Here is a 21,133-nt window from a genome sequence, read left to right on the forward strand (position 1 = left end):
AGTATCCACTGAATATCCCTATTTCTAGTGCAATGGGATAGCAAAGAGAATATCCAGCAATTTTGTCCATCTGCTTCTGGGGTCTGAAGATCATAAATTTTTAAGATTCATATAGCAGCAGATGAGCTATGCAACATGAGTATTTCAGCAGTTTTAAACTTAACAAACACAATTAGTGTAGCAAGGGCATGTTGTTCACATATGGTGAAACTGGACGCCTTGGCAAAGCAGTGGGTAAAGCCTGACCCGATCTGAGCCCAAATGTTTCATCAGTGCACCCTCAAGCCTAATAAGTGATGAGCCCTGTTGGGTAGGAGGTCTCAATTGAGATTTACAGGGTAATTCCTGGGACAGAGACTCCAAGCAGATTCCTTCTTGCCTGGTGTGCATTTTTAATGGTGAATATTCTTAGAAGCAAGTTCCTAAACCCCCCAGGAGCCTGATTCCCTTAATGTTCATAGTTCTTCACACACATTGGAGGCACTGAAATTTCAACCCATCCTATTGAAACTAAATTTGATGGGATTGAATTGAATGCTGGTTTTACAACCACATGTCATTTCAACACCAGGTTTTATGTGACATAGAATTGTACATCATAGAAACAGACCCTTTGGTCCCATCGTGCCTATCTGTACTAATCCCACGTGCCTGCATTAATTCCATATGACTCTGTCTTGTTCATTCAAGTACTTATCCAAATGCCTCGGAAATGTTACTGTTCCTGCTTCCACCACCTCTTCTGACAGTTCAACCAACTACTCTTTGTGTGAAAAAAACACTTTGTACCCTTCAGATCCCCTTGAAACCTCCTCTCTCTCACCTTAAACCTATGCCCTCTAGTTTTAGACATCCCTGTCGTGGGAAACAGACACTGGCTATCTACCCTATTTATGTCTTTCATAATCTTATATATCTCTGTCATGTCACCTTTCAGCCTCCTTTGCTCCAGTGAAAATGGACCCAGCCTATCCAATCTCTCCTTATAACTCAAGCCCTCTGATTCAGACAACATCCTTGTGATTCTTTTCTGTACCCTCTCTAGCTTTGTCACATTTTTCCTGTAGTGTGGCGACCAGAACTGTAAACAGTACTCCAAGTGCAGCCTAAACAACTTATTCTTCAACTGTAACACAACGTCCCCACTCTTGTACTTAATGCCTTGGCCGATTAAAACAAGCATGCCGTACTTCACATCCTGTCTACCTGTGTTGCCACTTTAAGTGAACTACATACTTGTACCCCAAGGTCTCTCTGTTCAACAACATTCCCAGGCCCTGTTGTTCACTGTTTATGTCCTGCCCTCTTTTAACTTCCCAAAATGCATCTCCTCTGTGATTGTGTTTCCCTTCAGAAACAGATTTACAAAGATGTCAAAATATCGCTCCATAGCCTGATTCAGTGACCTGGTCTTGCAGTAACTTCATATGGAATCCTCTACAAAAGTGTGGTCATGCTATGAAATTCGTTGTATGTGAATAAATATGCACAAATGCAAGGTAGGTGGACACTGAAATACAAATTCATTTAAACCCGCAGGAGGTTCAGGGTATTAGTATTCTTTATTGTATTTGCATTCTGGATATCTGTATTCAAAACGAGGATCACAAGAACGTAAGGATTTTAAGAGTTCCATAAGCCAACTGGCTGCCTCAAGGATAGCCTTCGTGGAGAGCATCTCATCACTGCAGAGACTCAGATATCTGTCTATTTGGTTCTGCACAGTTGGCGAAGAGCCAAATTTGCCTACCACTAGGTGAGGCAGGAGGTCTCTGCACACCTTGATGAAGTTTTGTGCCTCACTGATGTTCCCACAAGGTGAAAAATCAGTTTTACAGTCTGAAGTCAAACACGAGAAGACATCCTTTTTTCCATGGATGAATTTCTTATCTGCAGAGAGATGAAATAGCATGTAAACAAATCATGTTTTTGTGCATGTTCATTCATGTACAAAGGTGAATGGACACTGAAATATGAACAACTTTGTTCAAACTTGCCATACGTATATTTACAATGTGAATAAGAGAGGGGCTTAGAACATAGCACTAACCAATTCAGTAATATGTAACCAGTGATCAAAGGTGAACTGACACATGAATTTTAGGGGTGGATTGACATGAATTTTCCTGTTTGTCAATTGTAATTTTGGTAAAGATCTGTGGGGATTCCAAGGAAAATTGTTTTAAAACACAGAACGATACAGCACAGGAGCAGGGCCTTTGGCCCGCAATGTCTGTGCTGACCATGATGCCAATTGAAACTAATCCCATCTTCCTGCACATGGTCTATACCACTCCATTACTTGCCTGTTCATGTGCTTGTTTAAATCCTTCTTAAATGTTGCTGTCGTATCTGCTTCCACTATTTCCCCTGGCAGAGCATTCTAGGCACCTAAAATAATCTTATGCTATTTTGAAGATAGAAGATGGGATCATTGAAGACAGTGATCCCATACCATACCTGATTAGTTGTCACTGTAGGTATAAGGCAGTTTTATAATAGCTAGAAAATTGTGTAATAGAATAAATAATAAAAGTAGATGTATCTTGTCATGGGTTGAGAGAGAAAGTTTTCACAACCGCAGGACTTAACTTCATTTTTTTGTATAGTCAGAGCACTTAACATACTGCACAATTTGTAAACAGCACCTTCCCACAAATAGCAGTGCGGTAATGACCAGACAATGTGCTTTCAAGGTGCTAATTGAGGAAAAACTCATGACTAAAACCATTTTTTTGTTTTTAAACAATTCCTGATGATTAACTGAATCTAAATTCTGCAATTGCCATTGTGGGATTTGAACTTCAGTCTGGATTGTTAGCTGAGCCTCTGGTGACCAATCGAATAATTTAACCACTGGAGAGCAGACTGCTATCTAACCTCTGATCTGAAAGGGGGCGCCTTCACTAACAGTGCAGTACTCCCTTCATACTTAAGGCCCCAAGCTAAAGGGATGGCTAGAGAGAGTGTGTTATGTTGCGAGGAATGAGGGAATTTAATGGGCAAAATTAAGACAATAGAGCAGAGCAGAAATATAGATGATGATAAGAATATCTCTGATAGGGACAAAGTATTTAACAGTAGTAGTGTATAAAGTCTTATCGAGGTAAGAGGTAAAACAAGCAACTCAATGAACTAAGAGCGTGGCATGGCAACAAAGACATAGATATAATAACATTGTGGGCATCCAGAGACTGGCATTGTTGGTCCAGGGATTAATTTAGATCCCACAATGTTTGCCAGGGAACTTAAATTTGGATAATTAAATAAATCTTTAATTAGAACAATTATCAGGGATGGTAACCATGAAATGCATTGTTGTGAGGAAGAAAAATTCTGGTTTGCTTATGTACATCAGGGAAAAAAAATCTGCTTATCATGATTTGGTCTGTCCTTTGTGTGATTCCAGACCTACTGATGTAATTGAACTGAGGCAGTTAACAATCAGACAGTTTGGGAATGGATTATCGAAGCTGAATTTCCAGCAATGCCCACATTTTGTCGACAAATACATTTTTTTTTAAATTCCAGATTGCCTGCCTTCTGGAAAAGTAAGGTTGGTGGAGTGAAGTTAGTGATAAAGGAATGGCAGTCATGGCCAAATAGGGTCAAGATTAGTACTGGATGTAGAATCACTGTGGGGTGGATATAACAGAAACAAAAAACATGAGTGAAAGCAGCAACACACTTGGAAATATTGATCAAGAATTTGGAAGAGCTCATTGCAAAGGTAATTGAATAAAGAGCATTAATTTTCAATAGACTTGGTATATCAACTGGGCAGAAGGAGCTTTGTTGTTAGCTTCAAATAAATTACATCAGTCTTCAGTGTAGAAGACTTGATAAATTTCGAAGAAATGTCTAGGCATCAGGCTGTGTTCCAGTGCTAGATTCCCGAAAGAGTTAATTGTAGGAGAGGGGACTTGAGCTAAATGGCACACAATAATGATTCATTTTCGCTGGCAAATTCTGTCCCGTGCCCAAGAAGTGGCGGTGGGGAGAGCAAGGGCAGGAAAGAGAAGGGAATGACTACACCTTGGATGAGAGTTTGGTAATGTGCAAAAGATAAGTTGGTCATTTAAAAAAGAACCTTAAATATTTCTAAGACTTTTTAAAATCCAGAATTGTATTTTTAATATTTTGTTTACAAGTCTTTAAGTTTTTGAGGTGTTTATTTTTTTAGTTCAATTATTTATCTGTTCTAAAACTTTGGTAATTTTAATGTCTCAGAAGCATTTGGTATTCTTAAAAAAATTAAGACAATGACTTGTTAAATATTTTTAAACAACTGGTTGTGAGGAAAGGGAAGGGCTGTTCAGCATTGAGAACAGCATCCACTACAATGTGATTAGTTTCAATCAACATGGTTTTATGAGAGAGAAGTCCTGTTTGAAGTCCCTTTTGAGGATGTAGCTAGTAAGATGTGCAAGGGGGAATCAATGGGGCTTGTATATCTGGATTTTAGGGGAAAGAGTAAGAAAGTGGACTGCATCAGGAACACGTGGGATGTTATTGAGCTTTATGCTTTTATTTCTTATGACCTCACTGCACAGGTACATTAAATAGGAATAGAGTGGGACTTCACCCTCCACTATAGCCTTCTGACTCAGATTCCAAAGTGCTATTTGAATTCAGGTGAGTAACTTTTCCTTGTTTGATGTCACCTTATGATCTAACTACTATTACTGTGATTACTGCGATCAATGTTTTTCATACACTTGTCCAAGTCCCCCCATCAAATATTTTTAGAGCTGGGGCTTAAATTCAATATAAAGTGGAAATCAGTAAGTTCCAATGTGCTCCACAGGTCATTACATTGACGGATATTGCTCCTTTTAATTTGAAACATTTTTTTTGCCTTAGAATATCCTTGTAAAGGAATTTTCTTGATTGTAAAGTTGTGTTCAAATTAACATAAGTCAGTTAAAAAGAGAGTGACCATGAAACCAGCTGACCATGGATCAGTTTTGCAACAGCCAATGAATGATGTTAAAAGGAACTGTTGAAGTATATGAAAAATCAAAATATAAATACTGATGAAAACCTGTTTAAAATCAATTAATTCAACTACAATGTGCAATTATGTTGTCTTTATTGCAGTAAAATATCCCAAGATGCTTTACAAGAACATTACCAAACAAATTTTTACACTACTCTCATAAGTTGATATTAGTTCACCTAATCAGAAGCTTGGTCAATGAAAGCAGTTTAAGGTTTCATTTAAAGGACTAGGGAGAGGGAGAGAGGTTTGGAGTAAAATTTCTGAAGTACAGGGTTTTGGCAGCTTGAATTATGTCTGCCAGTGGTGGACAGCTAAAATTTGGGGGGACGTAAGAGGCCAGAATTTGAGAGTGCAGGTGTCATGGAGCATTGTAAGGGCTGAAAGTAATAAGGAGGGTCAGGATCATGATGGATAAGGATTTTTACATGTTTTTGTTCAATTGAGTTTCTTTGGAGTTCAGCAGGTAGATGGGGATATCGTGAATGTGGCTTTGTGTTGGTTGAACATGGTGAGGTAAAGTTGGGAGCTACAGAGTTTTTGAAGATGTTAAGCTAAATGTACTGAGCATGGAAGTTGGGAGTTTGGTCAGGAAAGCATTAGATAAAGGTGATCTAGTAGATGCATTGTATTTGGAGTTCCACAAATCTTTTGATAAGGTGTTACGGCAAAGATCACGGTGTTAAGGGAGATGTTAGCATAGGGAGAAGATTAGTTAACTGATAGTAAAGAAAGGGAAGGGAAAATAGATGTTTTCAAGTCAGTAAGCTGTAACTAGTGGGTTATCGGGACTGGTCCTGGGGCTTCAGCTTCTTGCAATTTATCTAAGTGATTTGGATGGAGGGGCCATGTATAATGTAATTAAATTAGCTGATTTGCAAACAGGGGTTGTGGGGTGAGGCTGAAGTAAGTTGTGTGGAGGACATAAAGAGCCCATAAGGTGATATAAGTAAGTTAAACTAGTTGGCAAAAATATGGCAAATAGAATATTAAAGTGAAGTGTAAGGCTATCCAGATTGGAGGAGGTACTCCAGAGATGGATGGAGTAGCAGAAGTGCTTTGTGTAAAAACGTTGCTAAACTCACACAGTAATTGCAGGCATAACACAAGATAACACATCCTGATAAATAAAATAGTCCACTGAGAATGCTCACCTTCCAGTTTGTCAATGATGCCTATTGTGCTAGTGTCTATAATGTAAAGTCGTCCATCCTCAAAGGTGCCAAACATGTTACTGCGGACACTGGTATAGTACATGAAATAATTCAAGTCATTGTTTCCCAGCAAGTGAGTAATATGTAGAAGCTGGTAAGCAACATCAGCAGTGACTTTAGAGGATGCATTGTAAAACTCTTTGATGGATTTTGTCCATGGAGTCACAATTACTCGACCACAAGATCCAAAGTATCGCAAAAATGGCCATCCTTCTATCCCTGGAAAAAGCTGAATAAACATTTGTCAGTTTTACAGGACAGTACTGAATTTTTAAACTGAAGAATTGTTGATCTGTGCTTTACAAACTGGGCATAGTCATTCATTAAGGCTTTCAATGTATTGACAACTAGGGCTGTGGGTGCAAATCTTTTCAGATTTTAAGCTGAATTTATGCCTGAAAGTGTCAAAAGTCATGCAATTTCCTTTTCAGGACCGTGAGATCTCCTGGACAGGTTTATTTTAGCTTGATGAGGTTGATGGCGGGTGGGGGTGGTTTGCTGCTGGTCAATCTTTCCCCTTTCTTTAATATAGGAAAACAAATTACTTTTCCATTCTTCTTACCAAATTGGATAATTTCACACATCCCCACCTCAAGTCATTGAGACACACAGATAGAAACAGGCCCTTCGGCCCACGACATACATGCCAAACTCTTTGCCTATCTACACTAATCCCATTTGTCCATATTAGATCAGTATCCTTCTATGCCTTGCCTGTTCGTACTTGAGTAAATGTCTTTTAAACGTACTGATTGCATCTGATTCCACCGCCTCCCCAGCAGCAAGTTCCCGATATCAACCACTCTCTGTGTGAAAAGAAAACTTTCCCCTCAAATCCCATTTAAAACTCCTTCCTCTCACATTAAACCTATGCCGCCTTGTTTTTGATAGCTTTACCATGAAGAAAAGATTCCATCCTATCTATGCCTCTTATAATTTTGTGTGTGTCTATCAGGTCACCCCTCAGCCTCCTTCGCTCCAGGGCCCCCAACCAACCTAATATCTTCCCATAACGAATGTCCTCCAATCCCAGCAACATCCTGGTGAATCTCCTCTGCGCTCTCTCCAGCACAATTACATCTTTCCTATAATGTGGCAACCAGAACTACACACAATACTCTAAGTGCAGTCTAACCAGTGTTTTGTAAAGTTGCAATATAACGTCCCAACTTTTATATTTTATGCCCTGACATATGAAGGCAAGTGTGCCTCCTTCATCACCCTACCTATGTTGCTACTTTCAGGGAAACATCGACTTGAACACCAAGGTCCCTCTGTTCACCAACATTAATTAGCACCCTACCATTTACTGTACATATCTTGTGCTGCTATTTGACTTGCCCAAAATGCATCAACTTGGACTTGTTGGGATTAAATTCTAAATGCTAATGCTCCACCCAACTTTCCATCAGCTCTATATCCTGCTGTAGCCTTAGCCAACCTTCCTCACTATCCATAACACCACCGACTTTTGTGTCATCTGCAAACCTAATCATGCCTTTTACAGTCACAGACAAGTCATTGATGTATATCACAAATGGGTCCCAGCATTGATTCCTGTGCTATACCATTGGGTCTCCACTACCCTTGACCTCCTATCATCAAGCCAGTTTTGGATCCAGTTAGCCAGCTCACCTTGATCCCACATGCCTTCACCTTCTGGACTAGCCTATTGTGCGGGACTTCGTCAAATGCCTTCCTGAAGTCTATATGGACAACATCTATGCCCTGCCTTCATTTGTCTTCTTAGTTACCTCCTCAAAAAATTCAATCAAATAGTGAGACAGGATTTTCCCTGCACAAAACCGTGCTTACTATCTCTGATCAGCCTTTCCAAGTGTAACTAAAACCTATCCCTTTGGATTTTCTCCAATAATTTCCCTAACACAGATATAAGACTCGCCACCCTGTAGTTACCTGGCTTATCACTGTTGCCTTTCTTAAATAAAGGAGCAGGATTAATTATCCTCCAATCTTTTGGCACCTCACCTTTGGCTAATGAAGATGTAAAAATCTCCATCAGACCTCCAGCTATCTCCTCCCTCTCTTCCCATAGCATCCTGCAATAGATTTCTTACAACCCTGGAAATTTATCAACTCTTATTGTCCCATAACATCCAATGCCTTTTTCATTTCGACCTCCAGTTTATCCATGCACTCTTCCCCGAACTCACTATCTTTCATTTCTTTCTCTTTGGTGAATATAGACGAGAAGTACTCATTTAGGGCCTAGCTCACGATGCCTGGCTCCACACATTGATTATCCCTATTTTCCCTAAGGGCGACCCATTCTTTCACTGGCTACCTTTTTGCTCCTGATAGCTTTACAGCATGTCTTGTGATTCTCTTTAATCTTACCTACCAAGGTCCCTTTTTGCCCTAGTAATTTCTTTAAGTTCTCTCCTACATACGTCCTGTTCCTCGAGACTCCCTTGATTCCAGTTGTCTATACCTGCAATACGCTTCCTTGTTTTCTTCCTGATCAAACCTTCAATATCCTTCGTCATCTAAGGTTTCCTAATCTTGTCATCTTTGCCTTTCCCCCTTACTGGACTCTGAACTGACTCTCTTTTAAAAGAATCTCACCTGATAGCCATTGTTTACTCTGCAGGCATCTGTTCGCAATCTACCTTTACCAGGTCCTGTCTTATGCTATTGAAATCAGCATCTCACCAATTCAAGACCTTGAGGACCAACCTTATCCTTTTCCATAACTATTTTGAAACTTTTATAGAACTATGGTCACTGTTCCCACTGACATCTCCACCACCTGTCCAGTTTCATTTCCTAAGATGAGTGTCTTTTCACATTTATTTTGCATTTTGAAAAAAACTTATGAAATTGCTTAATATTGATTTCTGAATGCATAAATATCAGGTAAGCAAGAGTTTACTGTGCGTCAGAACCATCAAAATTATTATCAACCCAGCTAGTTGCATCCACAAAAACATAATAGTTTTGTCAAACACTTTCAGAAAATCACGTCTGTACCAAATTGCAGTGATTTTCCAGCTTCCCCTTACCATCTAACATAAAATGTTGCTGGATTTAATTGTCTTTTCTATTAGTTGCCAACACCAGGCTAACTGACCAATTGTTTTGCCATGTCCCTCTTGATCCACAAGGTTATAATCCATGGAGTTCAATCCATGTGTTTGAATACATGGAGCCCATTCTAGGGTATTGGGAGTCTGACGAGTCAGTGAATGCCTTCCATGTCTCTGTAGCCATCATCAATGTCGTGGGACATGCTGGCATTTAGTCTCATTAATTGGTCCAGAGTCTTTTCTTCAATAACATTAAATACTTTTTTTAAAAAAAAGAATTCTTCATCTTCATTAGACATTTTATTTCCCATTGTTCTTTGTGTCTTAAATTAATTCCAAGGATCCTTAAAGAAAAATTATTGTACCATGGAGGGCAAGATAATGCAATTCATGCATTGAACTGGCAAATAAAAAACATTACAAATTTTTGCAACTGCAATATCTGAAGTCATTGATATTTAATGATAAGTGACTTTTTAAAGATAAAACTAAATTACAGTATTGTTAAAGGAAGTTTTGTACATTTTTCTTCTGGAATAAGCATGCACCTCACTCTGAGAGAATAGGAACTGTGAAAGTGAATTGTAGTTGTACAGAACTATACCTGTAGGACAATAGGATGGGTGTTGACAGACAATGTATAGAGCAGGCGCAGTTTGTCTCGATCAGTGAAATGTCGCATCAGGACACTACCTGAATCCCTCACTTCAGCATAACGTCGAACGATCCGGTCCAATAGCCGCTGGGATGGGCATCTCAGCAAGGGGCTAGGGAGACTCTGTAGTACAAAAAAATTGAGTTGATTAAAATCTATGTGGAGGTAAAGAAGAGCTTACAAGAGCAGCACACAGCAACAATATGGATCAAAAATAAAAGCACTCAGCTGCTCAATGGCTTACACTTCAGTTTTGTCTCTCCTAATATTTTATAATTGTACTGTATAGTCAATTGCTGGTTAAACCCTGTCCAGTTCTAACGTTGAGCAATTCTGTCTTCCTTTTGACTTTGGACATTTGCAGAACAAGGAGATGATGGGCAAGGCATGCTGCCGCATCTCCTCAATATAGTCAAGGAAAGTTCTACTCAATGTTCATAATAAGTTTTCATTAACATTAAACTGGCAGTCTTCACGTGCTAATCGTGCTCTTTCTGCACATCTTGCTGGCTGGGAAGGCAGGACATCTGATGGTGTTCATAGTCCTGATGGGCCTGAAGGACTAACTTAAAGGGCAGGGGTGATATATAATGGAATGGCTGTAGTTTACAATAGCAACAAAACTATTTGTATTCCAACAGAAAGGTGATCATATAGAAAAGTCTCTTAAAGCTCTAAGCATACAAACGAGTGCCAGATTTTGTGCCAGCTTTGTTTTTTTTGCACCTAAGAATCTCTCTAACTGCTACCATGTTGCCCTTGACTTAACTCTGATGTGGATTTGAATAAAATGGTGAGGCCTTGCTGTTTCTGGCAGGAAATTGATTTTAAAATTTAAATAAGCTGGTACATGGAGCAATTTAGGGTGACTGCATCTAAATTATAATGTTTAGGTGAAAACATGGTGGAAGGAACTTCAACAGAAAGTCAAAGTATTGGTTTATTATTGTCACTTGTACTGAGGTACAGTGAAAAACTTATCTTACAAACTGATCGTACAGGTCAATTCATTACACAGAGCAGTTACATTGAGTCAGTACAGAGTGCATTGATGTAGTACAGGTAAAAACAATAACAGTACAGAGTAAAGTGTCACAGCTACAGAGAAAGTGCAGTGCAATAAGGTGCAAGTTCACAACAAGGTAGATCATAAGGTCATAGTCCATCTCATTGTAAAAGGGAACTGTTCAATAGTCTTATCACAGTGGGGTAGAAGCTGTCCTTAAGTCTGGTGGTACGTGCCCTCAGGCTCCTGTATCTTCTACCCGATGGAAGAGGAGAGAAGAGAGAATGTCCCGGGTGGGTGGGGTCTTTGATTATGCTGGCTGCTTCGCCAAGACAGTGAGAGGTAAAGACAGAGTCCAAGGAGGGGAGGCTGGTGTCTGTGATGCGCTGGGCTGTGTCCACAACTCTCTGCAGTTTCTTGCGGTCCTGGGCAGAGCAGTTGCCGTACCAAGCTGTGATACATCCAGATAGGATGCTTTCTATGGTGCATCTGTAAAAGTTGGTGAGAATCAAAGGGGACAAACCAAATTTCTTTAGCCTCCTGAGGAAGCAGAGGTGCTGGTGAGCTTTCTTGGCCGTGGCTTCTACATGATTTGACCAGGACAGGCTGTTGGTGATGTTCACTTCCAGGAACTTGAAGCTCTCAACCCTCTCAACCTCAGCACCATTGATGTAGGCAGGTGCATGTACACTGCCCCCTTTCCTGAAGTCAATGACCAGCTCTTTTGTTGACATTGAGGGCAAGGTTGTTGTCATGACACCATTCCACTAAGCTCTCTGTCTCCTTCCTGTATTCCGACTCATCGCTGTTTGAGATACGGCCTACAACGGTGGGATCACCTACAAACTTGTAGATGGAGTTAGAGCAGAATCTGGCCACGCAGTCATGAGTGTATAGGGAGTAGAGTAGAGGGCTGAGGAGGCAGCCTTGTGGGGCACCAGTGTTGAGAATAATCGTGCCGGAAGTATTGCTGCCTATCCTCATTGATTGCGGTCTGTTTGTTAGAAAGTCAAGGATCCAGTTACAGAGGGAGGTGTTGAGTCCTAGGTCTTGGAGTTTGGTGACAAGCTTACTTGGAATTATAATCTAAATGCAAATCAATGTTACTATTTAACTCCAAATTTGAATTATCCAGTAAAAGATGCATCGAGCTTTATCTATATCGCTCTGCTATATGATTATCAAACCTTAGTTGCCAGAATTTCCATGTTACATAATCTATTTGGGCACAGTGGTTCTGCAGGTAGTGCTGCTGCCTCAGAGCTCCAGCAGCCCAGGTTTGATCCTGACTTCCAGTGCCCTGGTTTCCTTCCACGTTCAAAATATATGCTGGTTATTAAATTAACTGGCTGCCATAAATTATCCATGATCAACGTGGCTGGTGGGAGAATTGGGAATGTGTTAATGGGCATGAGAGAGAGAGAGAGAGAGTAGGCTACAGGGAAATTGATGACATTACTCTGAGAGTCGGCATAGACTCAACGGGCCAAATTCCCTTATCCTAACTCACAAGGAACTAATATGCATATACAATACACAGAAGACTATAACATTATGTGTGCTAACTTCCACTGCAAAGGCAAGGCAAATATAACATATAACAAGTAAATAAAACCTTCCATTTAAGAAGCTTCACTTTCATGAATGGTCCCCATAAGTCTTTCTCTTATGTGAGCAGTGCAAGAATTGAGATGTCCTGTTCCACTCACCTAGTGTCCTGGTGAGATGGCACCTGTAATATTGTGTTCAGGTCTGACCGCATGCAATAGAAGTACAGTGAAGATTCCAATGGACCTTCACTGCACTTTGCGTGATCGTGATATGAAGAGATGTTAAATAGAATGTCGTCTTGAACTTGGAAAAATGGAAGTATCATAAATTTGTTACAGATCTTGAAAAGGAGTTACACTCATCCCTCACCACCAATCCCCCTCCAGACACTTATCCCCTGTAACCAGGTGTAAACCTGCCCCTACACCACCTCCCTCACAACCATTCAGAGCCATAAACAGTTCTTGCAGATGAGGCAGTGCTTCACCTGTGCTTCCAAGGGTGTCATTTATTCCATCTAGTCCTCCCGGTATGGCCTCCTCTACGTCAGTGAGACCCAATGCAGATTGGGGGATTGCTTCATAGAGCACCTTTGCCCTGTCTGCTGGAGCAACCAAGATCTCCCAGTGGCCAGCCATTTTAATTCCATTTCCCATTCCCACACTGACATCTCTGTCCACGGCCTCTTCTACTGCCAAGTTGAGGCTAAGCACAGATTAGAGGAACAACACCTCATAGTCTACAACCTGACAGTATCAACGTCGATTACTCTAACTTCTGGTAACCACTCTCCCCATTTTTCCCTTTCACTTGGTTTTCCCTTATCCCTCTAGCCCCCTTCACCCCTTATCTTTCCCCTCCCCCATCCTCATGACCTGCCCTTCACCCATACCTTCCTCCCTCAGGTTCCCCACCTCCTTCCCTTTATTCCATGGTATACACTCTGTCCTATCCGATTCCATCTTGTTCAACCCTTTGCGTCTTCCACCTATCACCTCTCAGCTTCTTGCATCATTCCCACTTCCCCTCCCTCTACCTTCCCCCCTCATCTGGATTCACCTTTCACCTGCCAGCTCGTGCTCCTCCCCCTCCCCCAACATTTTATTCTGGCTTCTGCCCTCTTTCTTTCCAGTCCTGATGAAGTGTTTCGGCTCAAAATGTTGACTGTTCATTTCCTTCTTTAGATGCTGCCTGACCCGCTGAGTTCCTCCAACATTTTGTGCGTGTTGTTCCAGATTTCCAGTATCTGCCGTGTCTCCCTTTCTTGGGCTGACATGTTGAGGGGTCACAGTCCCAAAATTAAAGGTCAGCCATTCAGAACACAGATGAAAAGAAATTTCTTCACTTCAGTGAATCTTTGGAATTCTCAACATGAGGGTAATGGATGATTTGTCACTGAGTATATTCAAGAGAGAGGTTGATTGATTTTTAGATATTTAAAGAATCAAGGGATGTAGGATGTGAAGGAAAGTGGTGCTGAGGTAAAAGATCAGCCATGATTTTATTGAATGTTGGCGCAGGCATATGGGCCTGAATGAATTGTGCTTCTGTTTCTTATTTTCTCCGCTGCTATTCACTTCCCTGCAACGTGCCCAGAAGGAAGATGAGGTATTGTTCCTCAAGCTTATGTTGGGCATTGTTGGAGCAATGTAGGAGGCCAAAAACAAGAAGAGGATAGAGAATTAAAGTAACAGGCAACTGGAAGCTCAATGTTGCACTTGTAGACACAACCTGCATTTTGTTTCTCTAATATAGAATAGATCATATTGAGCACCAAATACAGTACATTCAATTGGAAGAATTCAGAGTAAAAGTCTGGATACATTGCAGCCCTTAAGACTTGATATTGAGTTTAACAATTTCAGATAACCTCTATTCTGTGTGTGTGTGTGTCTCTCTCTCTGTCTCCACAGATGTAGTACTTTTTTTCAATTGGTTTCATTTTTTAATCTCTTCTGCCTTTAGTAACTATTTTATAATTATGTTAACAATTTCAGACCTTGTACTATTGCAGATGTTCTCACCTCTCCCTGTCTTTGAAACATAAACCACACTTGTTTCATTGCTTTTCCAGTTCTAATGAAGGATCCAACAACACCTGAAATGTCGGTTTTGTTTCTCCCTCCCTGGTTGCTGCTTTACCTGCTGTGTGTTTCTTGCATTTTCACTGTTTTGGATTTCCAGCATTTGCAGTTTTTTGCTGCTCTTTCCCACATGTTTATTAATTTCCTTCAGTTTTCAGGTACCTGGTTACATTACATCTTAAACTGTTCATGCTTTTAGGAACATGTATGTAATATATTTTCTAAACTGTATATTTTTGTTATGGTCTCTTGATGTTCCTACAGCTTTTCCAGTGACTGGGCGTTTGTTGTTTTCCTACAGATATGAAACAGGATTGATGTTTACCTGAGCTTCATGACTTAAAGAAATCCAATAATTACAACTTGTAATTCAAAAACATACCTGGACCAGCTCAACAGTCAGCCGATCAGCTGTGAGCCATTTCTGGAAACGCTCTGTGGCTCTGAGGACATTTTCAATGCTGCACGCAACTTTCTTTGCTGCTGAGATGCAGATTTTCTGATCAGAAAGTTCATTCTGATATGTGCTTTGTAATCGAGAAATGACGACTGGCTTCCAGGTCTCAGCATCAACGCTATAATTGGCAAAGTAAGTGTTCCTGTAGCTGGGGGGGAGTCTCAAATCTGCAGATAGCCAGTTCTCAAATCTGCAAACAATTCAATTTATGAGACAAATGTGGAGACATGAGATGTAGGTAAAGAATTCCTGTGCATCCTACAAACACAATTTTTTTTATCCTTTCACTCCGTGTGTTTACCATAGACGTTATTATGTAATTTAGCACAGCTTCTTACTCAGAGCAAACCAACTTCTTAATTCAATAATCTTGGTTGATTAGTTGAGGGAATGGTTGAAGAAGATGTATATGGTTGGATTAGTGATCAATATCCATTTTAGTGGCATCGGCTTCCACAGCTATCTCGACCACAGCTCTGTCACTTATACCTCTCAGCCTACTTCCTGCATGGACTTTATAATTCTCAGATTTTGTCTGTCTCTGATGTATCTAATTTGATGATGAGATTTGCACCCCAGTGCCTTTATGGTATCTTCCTTTTCCCTGAACCGTGGGTTCCCCTCTACTGTAGTTTACAGGGTTCTCAGTCACATCTGTTCTATTTCATGAACTCTGCTTTCACGTCTTCCCAGCTAGAATAAGCACAGGGTTCCCGATGTCCTCACTTTCCACCCCACCAGCTTTCACACTCAGTTGACCCTCCTCTGTAATTTCCACCACCTTCAACAGGATTTCACAGCAGACACACCTTTCCCACTCCTCCACTCCCCAATCAGTATTCCAAACGGACCACTCCCTCCATGATTCCCTGGTTCACTCTTCTATTTCCAGCAGGGAGTCTCACTTCCTTGAAGCAGTGGAAGATGCAACACCCTGCCCTTTTATCTCTTCATTTTCCATCATTCAGGGACTCAAATGCACCTTTCAGCTGAAGCAGCAATTCACTTGCACTTCCAATCAAATGTACTTCATTCATTATTCATAATGTGCTCATTTCTCTATTGGATAAACCAAATGCATGTGGGTGACTTTTTCTGATCACTTCTGTTTACTGGACAATTACAATGCTGAGGTCCCCTGTCTTTTTAATTCTCCATCCCACTGCCACTATTTGGCCTCCTGTATTGTTCCAGAGTAAGCTCAAGAAACTGGTCATATGGCAGCCCCCAGGACTTGTTTTCAAATTTAACAATTTAAGACACTAGTTTTTTTTTCTCTTCACGGATTGAGGCTGTATGTCTCGCTTTCCATGTGCTTTTTTTTTTCTTCTGTCCCTAACTGCAGCTATTTAAAGTAATTGTTACTTTGATAACTTTGGTCTCCACGCTCTCAAACATTTCCTCTCCATCGCAATCCATGCCTCAACAAACTAAAACATGCTTGTTTTCTCACTTTTCCAGTTCTGATGGACAGTCCTTGACCTGAAACATTGACTAGCTTATCTCCCTAGCACCCCGCTGGATCCATTCAGCATTTTCTGCTTTTGTCTAAGATAAACGTGGGGTTGTTTCCTTGATCAACGCACATGAAATGCTGGAGGAACTCAGCAGGTAAGGCAGCGTCTATGGAGGGAAATGAACAGTTGATGTTTTGGGCTGAGACCCTTCATGAAGATTGGAAAGAAAGAGGGCAGAAGCCAAAATAAAAGGGATGGGGGTGAGGGGGAGGAGCACAAACTGGCAGATGATAGGTGAATACAGGGGATGGGGGAAGGTAGGTAGGTGGGGTGGGGGGGGGAAGTGGGAATGATATAAGCTTGGAGGTGATAGGTGGAAGAAGCAAAGGGTTGAACAAGATGGAATCTGATAGGAGAGGACAGTAGCTCGCTTTCTCCAGACCAAAGGTGTAGCCATGGGTTCTCGCATGGGCCCCAGCTATGCCTGCCTTTTCATTGGCTATGTGGAACAACCCATGTTCTAAACTTACACCAGTGACGCTCCTCAACTCTGTCTCCACTACGTTGATGACTTCATTGGTGCTGCTTCCTGCATCCGTGCTGAACTCGTCAACTTCATCAGCTCTGCCACCAACCTCCACCCTGCCCTCAAATTCACTTGGTCCGTTTCCGACGCCTCTCTCCCCTTTCTTGATCTCTCTGTCTCCATCTCTAGAGACAGATTATCTACTGACATCTTTTACAAACCCACTGACTCCCACAGTTACCTTGACCACACCTCTTCCCACCTTGTTACTTGAAAGGATGCTATTCCCTTCTCTCAGTTCCTCCACCTCCGCCGCAACTGTTCTCATGATGAGGCTTTCCATTCCAGGACATCCAAGATGTCCTCTTTTTTTCAGAAAACACGGTTTCCCCTCCACTGCTATCAATGCAGCCCTCACCTGCATCTCCTCCATTTCCTGCACGTCTGCCCTCATCCCATCCCAGCAACCCCCCCCCCCCCCCCCCCCGACATAATTGGGATAGGGTTCCTTTGTCCTCACCCATCACCCCATGAGCCTCCATATCCAACATATCATTCTCTGCAACTTGCACCATCTCCAATGGGATCCCACCACCAGATATATCTTCCCCTCCCCTCTCCTCTCCGCTTTCAGCAGGGATCGCTCTCTCTGCGACTCCCTTGTCTACTCATTCCTCTCCATTGATTTCCCCCTCCAGGCACTTATCCCTGCAACTGTTCTAAGTGTTACACCTGTCCCTACATTTCCTCCCTCACCAGCATTCAGGGCCCTAAGCAGTCCTTCCAGGTTAGGCAGCACTTCACATGTGAATCCATAGTGGTCATTTATTGCATCTGGTGCTCCCAGTGTGGCCTCCTCTGGAGACCTGACGCAGATTGGGTGAATGCTTCATCGAGCACCTTCGCTCCATCCGCCAGAACAGCCAGGATCTGCCGGTGGTCAGCCATTTCAATTCCACTTCCCATTCCCATACTGACATGTCTGTCCACGGCCTCCTCTACTGTCAAGTTGAGGCTAAACGCAGATTAGAGGAACAACACCTCATATTTCGTTTTGGTAGTCTCCAATCTGACGCATCAACATCGGTTTCTCTAATTTCTGGTAACCGCTGCCCCCTTTTTTTTTGTTTCTTCTTCTTCTCTCCCCCCCCCCCCCCCCCACCACCCCCCTCCTTCGGTTATCCCTCTGGTCCCTTTTACGCCTTCTTTCCCCCTCCTCTCCCCCTCCCGACCTGCCCCTCACCCACACCTTCCTCTGGTTCCCCACCTTCTTCCCTTTATTCCACAGTCTACTGTCCTCTCCTATCAGATTCCATCCAATTGAACCTTTTGCCTCTTCCACCTCCCCCCTCCCTACCTTCCCCCCTCCTCTCCCACCTACCTACCTTCCCCCTTCGTGGTTTCACCTATCACCCACCAGCTCATGCTCCTGCCCCTCCCTCCCATTCCTCTTATTCAGGCTTCTGCCCTCTTTTGTTTCAGTCCTGATGAAGGGTTTTGACCCAAAACGTAAACTGTTCATTTCCCTTCAAAAGATGCTGCCTGACCAGTTGAGTTCCTCCAGCATTTTGTGTGTGTTGCTGCAGATTTCCAACGTCTGCAGTCTCTCTTGTGTCTCCGGTTTGTTTCCTTCAACAGGAAAAGTTGGGTGTGGAAGGTTTGATACCATTTTGGGAGGAAAAGGATTCATGTCACCAGACTGCATTTTTGTCCATATATTATATATGATATCCTCATGTCAAATAAACTTCACACTGTCCTTAGCTTGGAGAAAGATACAGTGATAATTGTACAAAGCAGAGGAAAGGCACTGATAATATCATGGGCACCATTCTGTTCCCTTTTGTGATTACTTAATTTCTACTATGACAAAGTTTCTTTCTTGTCTGTTTCTAATACTTTGTTTCTAATACTTGGGTAGAATGTAGCAGTAAACTATTAAAGCAAATGGGGTCTTATAACAAGGCATTTCCTTCTGTCAGTCCCACATTCCACTGGGATTTCTCATTGCTTCCAAAGTTTTTTTGGAATTTTGCGATTCAAATGGACGTCCAGCTCAAGACAGTGTATTTAAAAATGCCAAAACAGGGTGCAACTCTGTGGAAAAGAAAAGAGTCAAATTGTGGGGAACAGTTTCAGTACACTTCTACACCCAAACCAGCCACTACTTAACGCACACCCAAAACCAGAAAGGCGTTGCCAAACTTTTCATTTTCAGCATGGAAATAAATCGGAAAAATCAAAATTAGGGTTATTTAATAGAAATTGATATTTTAAATATATTTGGCTCTTTATATACCTGACAGAGTTTACAGTCTGTCATAAATGGTTCTTCTGAACCAGACATGAACACAAATCTTACCTGATTTTTTCTTCAAAGAATTTTTTGCACAACGATGTTCCGATACAGGCATTACACTTATCCAAACCCAGAAAGTTCTTGCCAAAGTTGTAGACTGGTTTCAGCTTTGTTATGTTAGTAATGTCTTCAGCTCTTATGTTTAAACTTATTTCCCAGGGTGCCAGAAACATTAAGAACCAAATGGTACAAGTCCACATATTTGCCAAGTCGTCCACACTTTTATCTTTTAACTGCTTTATACACATTCATCAACTGTGCAGCAACACATATTCAGAAAGTTAAATGTAAATCGTTATTGGAATATTTTTGGCACGTAGTTATGAAAACTGAAGTGACGATGCTGTCAGTCCAATAAGCTCCATTTCTGTGTGGATTGTTCTGAGAGGAAATATGGAGCATGCTGATAATCTGGTTGCTATGGTCATACTTCCTCCATGTTCTCCAGTCCAGGAATGTGTTAGGATACAACATATGTTTGCCTCTTATCTGTATAGCACAATAACATCAGTAAGCTCATGTGCTGTGTAATAGATAATGGTCGGATATCCTGACCTTTTTCTCAATTCACAAGTTATTTGAAAGTTTTATCAACAGTTTTGCCCTTTTACAAAATGTAATCTTTGTTACTAATTGGCAAAGGGAATGTCATTTGAACTATCAGCCACTACTGAATAGTAGAAATTTGAGGATTCGTAGATATATCAATTTAAAAAAAAATATACATGCAGACAACACCCACATTACAGCCATTCGGGTAATGGAAATTTGCCCTTACAGAATTCGCATCGCTTCCCAAAAATTTGAGATCCAGAATAAATAAAATGGAATTTACATGGAAAAAAAGTAAATAATTTTTTTTCAACCAGCATTTCTTGATACATGTGCAGATGACACAGCTTTGTGTTGTCGAAAATTGTGATATCGACAGTGTTCTAGGAATTGCAACCCTTCTGTATCGCAGGTGTTGCGGTATTCGAGAACTGCGGAAGAAATATTGTAGTACGTGCTCACAGGTAAATGCTTAGTGAGTCCACGATAAGGATGATTAATGTGTGCACCGTGAAGGAATTTCATAGGTCACGGGGGTTTTTAATAGTCCCTGTTCTCTTATGACATTTGATGAAAAAGATTGGAGGCCGCCCCAGTCTGGCACAGTTCTGCTTGTGTACAAAAAGTGATGCAACAGAATGGAGAAGCTCAGGGTTTGTAATAAATTCGTCCTCAGGCCTGATCATTGAAATTTTGACCAGCAGTGGATGCTCCATACAACTTGTTTGGGTTCTAACCAAAGTAGGCTTACACCGAGGTGTGGGGTGTGGTAGGGAAAGAGGTGAGATTCATTGAGTTATACAGCATGGAAACAGTCCTTTTAGCCCAACTTGTCCATGCCGACCAAAATGCCTATCTATGCTAATCCCATTGAACTTTCCCTATCCATGCATTTGCCCAAATGTCTTTTAAATGTTGTAAGTGTATCCACCTCTACAACCTCCTCTGGCAACTTGTTCAATGGACCCACCACTCTATGTGGAAACACTTGTCCCTCGGATCCCCTTTAAGTCTTTTCCCTCTCAATTTAAATCTATGCCCCCTTACCCTGGGAAAATCACTCAACTATCTACCCTATCTCTGCCCCTCATAATTTTATAAACTTCTATTAGGTCACCCCTCAGCTTCCTTCACTCCAGGGAAAACAGTCCTAGCCTATTCAATTTCTCCTTATAACTCAAGCCCTCCAGTCCAGGTAGTGTTCCTGTGAATCTTTTCTGCACCTT

The 21,133-nt window shown here is 41.4% G+C and overlaps 1 protein-coding gene and 1 long non-coding RNA gene across 2 annotated transcripts; one reads left to right on the forward strand and one right to left on the reverse strand.

The window, feature by feature from the left end:
- Positions 1–1,543: 1,543 nt before the first annotated feature.
- dipk2b (divergent protein kinase domain 2B) lies at positions 1,544–19,771 on the reverse strand. The gene is made up of 5 exons (XM_052014529.1): positions 19,359–19,771; positions 14,939–15,203; positions 9,865–10,038; positions 6,154–6,442; positions 1,544–1,890 (listed from the first exon to the last, which is right to left on the reverse strand). Exons 1-5 carry the CDS (start codon positions 19,601–19,603, stop codon positions 1,553–1,555), a joined length of 1,311 nt encoding a protein of 436 aa, XP_051870489.1. The 5' UTR covers positions 19,604–19,771; the 3' UTR covers positions 1,544–1,552.
- Positions 4,022–13,823, forward strand: LOC127569717 (uncharacterized). The gene is made up of 3 exons (XR_007956234.1): positions 4,022–4,051; positions 4,554–4,635; positions 13,708–13,823. It is a non-coding gene; the product is annotated as an uncharacterized LOC127569717 (long non-coding RNA).
- Positions 19,772–21,133: the final 1,362 nt, after the last annotated feature.

The sequence above is a fragment of the Pristis pectinata genome, chromosome 4 (genome assembly GCF_009764475.1).
Source record: "Pristis pectinata isolate sPriPec2 chromosome 4, sPriPec2.1.pri, whole genome shotgun sequence".
In the NCBI taxonomy this organism is placed as follows: Eukaryota; Metazoa; Chordata; class Chondrichthyes; order Rhinopristiformes; family Pristidae; genus Pristis; species Pristis pectinata.

Excerpts from the sequence above, each read along its gene's own strand:
- dipk2b (XM_052014529.1), bottom strand. The coding sequence starts at position 19,603 with ATGTGTATAAAGCAGTTAAAAGATAAAAGTGTGGACGACTTGGCAAAT. Across the intron at positions 15,204-19,358 it reads TTCTTTGAAGAAAAAATCAG|ATTTGAGAACTGGCTATCTG; the intron begins GTAAGATTTGTG and ends AATTGTTTGCAG. Across the intron at positions 6,443-9,864 it reads CCCATCCTATTGTCCTACAG|CTTTTTCCAGGGATAGAAGG; the intron begins GTATAGTTCTGT and ends ATGTTTATTCAG.